This window comes from Microtus ochrogaster, unplaced genomic scaffold (genome assembly GCF_000317375.1).
Source record: "Microtus ochrogaster isolate Prairie Vole_2 unplaced genomic scaffold, MicOch1.0 UNK97, whole genome shotgun sequence".
Lineage (NCBI taxonomy): Eukaryota > Metazoa > Chordata > Mammalia > Rodentia > Cricetidae > Microtus > Microtus ochrogaster.
In genome coordinates, this window is record NW_004949195.1 from 40,060 (window position 1) to 44,229 (window position 4,170).

Here is a 4,170-nt window from a genome sequence, read left to right on the forward strand (position 1 = left end):
AAAAAAAAAAAAGTTTTTACCTACTCGACTAGTCCACCAGGTTTAACATTGTACACTGTGACTTCAAAATGAATGCTGTGGTATGGTCTTCAGAACTGAGTTGTTGGGAGGACTTTAAGGACCATTAAGTAACGGGGCCTACTGAAGGTTTGATGTTGGGGATCTGGCCTTAGAAGAGTTAGTAAAGCTTTTGCAGAACCATCCTTAGCTTTAGCTTAAACTGTACGTTATTGCAAAGCACTGAGTCTGACCCTGGATCTGTCTTGTATTCTCTTATGTGTTCTGTCCTGCTGCTCCAGCCGAGGACTTTCCTAGAGGCATAGGTATCCGTACATTACATACTAATTCAATAACCATTCTGTCTTACGCTTTCACTTTCCACAATTCCCAGCTAAAGAAACCTTGCTTTTCTAAGCACTTAGCCTCACATATTTCTGGTATGGCGATGGAAAACAAACCAATGTAATAATAATGAGTATTTCCTAAAATCCATCAACCTCCAGGAAAACTGACTTCATGACCAGTATTTCTAAAGTATGAACGACTGTATTCTTTTGTGAAAATCCTTCAGCAATGCTAATATGCTGAGTAAGACCAGGAAAATACTCTGGTCACTTAATAACAATGAGCCTGTAGTCTAGTAAGCTGAGCTGAGGAACTAGTATTTTAGAACGCCAATATTCCCCTACTCACCTCCGCATTCCTCTATTATTTCAGCTATTGTGCTCGCTTCATCACCAGCCATTATCAGGATGTTTTTAAGACCATCCAGAACCACCTGAACCACCTGAGAGTCTTTCACCGACAGTAAGTTACAGAATGGTGGTATTACATTCTGTTGTACAAGGTACTCCACCTAGACAATACAAAAGAAGAAAGAATCTATGAATTCTCTTTCCCTCTAGAAACTGCAGTAGATGAAAATGTTCAGTAACTTCTAAGAATAAGAAATGTCCTTGCTGTAGTTAGTAACAGTGACCAGTTACATTTTTTCAAACTCACTTGATCTTTTCTGCCACTTATCGTTAAGTTGCTAATTGCCCAAGCAGCTTCCTTTTGTGTTCCAAAGTCCCCCTGGAGAGTAAAAACAAATTCATGAAATAAATTCTTTATCCAAAAGTCTGGGTTGTAATAAATTAAGGTAAACAATGTATTAATGATATGACTGACCTTAGCAAGCTGGTGAATGATCATGGGGATTAATCCAGCATCTATTACAGCTTGAACTTGCTGCTGATTGCCTGCTGTTATATTGGAAAGGAACCAAACTGCTTCCTGTAGTGAACAAAATATGGGTCAGTTTTATTGGAAAAACTATATTATCTGTATTTTTCTCTTTTTAATATTATAAATATTTGATAACAAAATCTCCTGAGTAGGGTTAAAGTGACCGTGTCTAAAATGTGACTGGTTAAGACCTCCATTTTCTTTTACTTACTATCATTTTATGTGAGTCTAGTGTTTGTAAACAAGTAAACGGATGTGCCCATGCATGCCATGGTGCGCATGTGCAGGTCGGTACTTCCCTCCAGCATGCGGTTCCAGAGATCAAACTCAGGTTGTCAGGTTTACATGGCTAGCATCTTTACATGTGATTTAGCCAACTCAGATCTCCCATCTCATTAAAGGGAAGCCTCCTTCCCCAATACTTCTGTGTCCACTTAAACCATTATTTATTCAATAATCTGTAAGCCTAGCTAAAGCTACATATTGTTCTAGGCAATGGTGATATGGCAATAAATAAAACAGACCCAAATCTTTAGCCTAGGGGTACATTTCATTCTCTTTTTGAAAGGCAGGCCAGAAGAATGGAGTTTCTAAATACTCGTCAACACTACTTGTATTAAAGAGCTGTAGTTTATTGGAAAGCATGAGGCGGGGGAGAAGGATCACTGGGTAAGGTGCCGAGGTCCTGATGCTCAGCACCTGTGTCAAGATGCATGGTGACAAGCGTCTATACTCACAGCTGCAGAGAAAGCAAAACCCTAATATACAGTCAAGTACAGCCATTAATGAAAGTCTGAAGGTTCCTCAAAAAGCTACCACACAATTGCCATGACTCAGCAACTTCCAGTATGTCAGAAAGGAAATTAAACCAAGGACTGAAACAGTCCCTGAGGTGTCAGTGTTTTCTCAGCATTAATTACAACAGACAAATGCGGAAAATGAGGTGCATACATACGAACAGAATGGCTTATTCAGCCATAAAAGCAAATCAAGTCAGGGCTCTGGGAAATGGCTGCGTTGGGGAACGGCTTGCCATGCAAGCATGAACATCTGACGGATCTCCAGAATCCAGGTAAAAGTTGGGCTCAGTGGCATCTCTACCTGGAGCACAACTGAGGTAGAGAGAAGGGGTCTGTGGTGCCCATGTCCAATGAGAGACCCTGACTCAAAATACAAGGTGGAGGAGCTGGAGAGATGGCTCCAAGACAAAGAACATGGACTGCTCTTCTCCAGAATCAGAGCTCAGCTCCTCGGAACCACACTGGGTGGCTGACAACCGCCTGTGCCTCCAGCTCCAGAGAGCTGATGCCAGATGCACATACCCATCCGCCCATACACTGAAATTTTAAATGAACTTTGAAACACGGTATAGGATAGGCAAAACAATCCTGTACAATAAAAAAACTTCTGGAGGCATCATAGGCATCATAATTCCTGACTTCAAACTCTACTATAGATCTGCAGCCTGGTATTGGCATAAAAACAGACAGGAGGGCCAATGAAACAGAATCAAAGACCCAGATTTAATCCACACACCTACAAACACCTGATTTTTGACAAAGAAGCAAAAAATATAAAATGGAAAAAAAAGCATATTTAACAAATGATACTGGCATAACTGGATAAACCTGTAGAAGAAGCTGGGCGATGGTGGTGCACGCCTTTAATCCCAGCACTCGGGAGGCAGAGGCAGGAGGATCTCTGTGAGTTCAAGACCAGCCTGGTCTACAGAGCTAGTTCCAGGACAGGCTCCAAAGCCACCGAGAAACCCTGTCTCGAAAAACAAAAACAAAAAAAACACCAAAAAAACATGTAGAAGAATGAAAATAGATCTAAGTCTATCACCATGCACAAAGCTCAACTCCAAATAGATCAAAGACCTCAACACAAAGCCAACCACACTGAACCTCACAGAAGAGAAAGTAGGAAGTACACTTGAATGCACTGGCACAGGAGACCACTTTCTAAATATAACCCCAGTAGCACAGACACCGAGAGAAACAATAACTGGAACCTCCTGAAACTGAGAAGCTTTTGTATAGCAAAGGACATGGTCAACAAGACAAAATGACAGCCCACTTCACTAACCCCACATCGGACAGAGGACTGATCTCCAAAATATACAAAGAACTCAAAAAATTGGTCATCAAAAGAACAAATAATCCAATTTTAAAAAATGGGGTACAGACCGAAATAGAGAACTCTCAACAGAGGAATCTAAAATGGCTGAAAGACACTTAAGGAAATGCTCCACATCCTTAGTCATCAGAGAAATGCAAATCAAAACAACTCTGAGATTCCATCTTACACCTGTAAGAAGGGCTAAGATCAAAAACACTGATGACAACTTATGCTGAAGAGGTTGTGGGGTATTGCTGGTGGGAGTACAAGTTGGTACAGCACCTTTGTATATCATTATGATGATTTCTCAGAAAATTAGGAATCAACCTTCCTCAAGACCCAGTAATACCACTTTTTTTTTTTTTGCTCAATTGTACTACAAGGACATGTGCTCAACTATGTTCATAGCAGCATTGTTTGTCATAATCAGAACCTGGAAACACCTAAAATGCCCCTCGACCGAAGAATGGATAAGGAAAATGTGATACATTTATACAATGGAGTACTACACAGCCAAAAAAAAAATGATATCTTTAAATTTTTAGGCAAATGGGTGGAGCTAGAAAACATCATTTTGAGTGAGGTTACCAGACCCAGAAAAACATATGTACTCACTCACAAGTGGCTTTTAGACATAAAGCAAAGAAAACCAACCCAGAAATCATAAGATCAGAGAACCTAGAGAACAATGAGGACCCTAAGAGAGATAGATATACATTGATCTAATCTATATGGGAAGTAGAAAAAGACAAGATCTCCTGAGTAAATTGGGAGCATGGGGACTATGGAAGAGGGTTGAGGGGAGGGGAGAACAGAGGAGGG

General features: G+C 40.6%; 1 protein-coding gene across 1 annotated transcript in view; it reads right to left on the minus strand.

The window, feature by feature from the left end:
• Window positions 1-4,170, minus strand: part of Kpna3 (karyopherin subunit alpha 3) — an 81,861-nt gene that overhangs the window by 5,591 nt on the left and 72,100 nt on the right. The window contains exons 13-15 of the mRNA XM_026777988.1: window positions 1,171-1,275; window positions 1,003-1,074; window positions 689-856 (exon numbers count right to left, since the gene is read on the minus strand). Coding sequence (XP_026633789.1) covers window positions 689-856; window positions 1,003-1,074; window positions 1,171-1,275 — 345 coding nt within the window. The remainder of the gene's footprint in view (window positions 1-688; window positions 857-1,002; window positions 1,075-1,170; window positions 1,276-4,170) is intronic.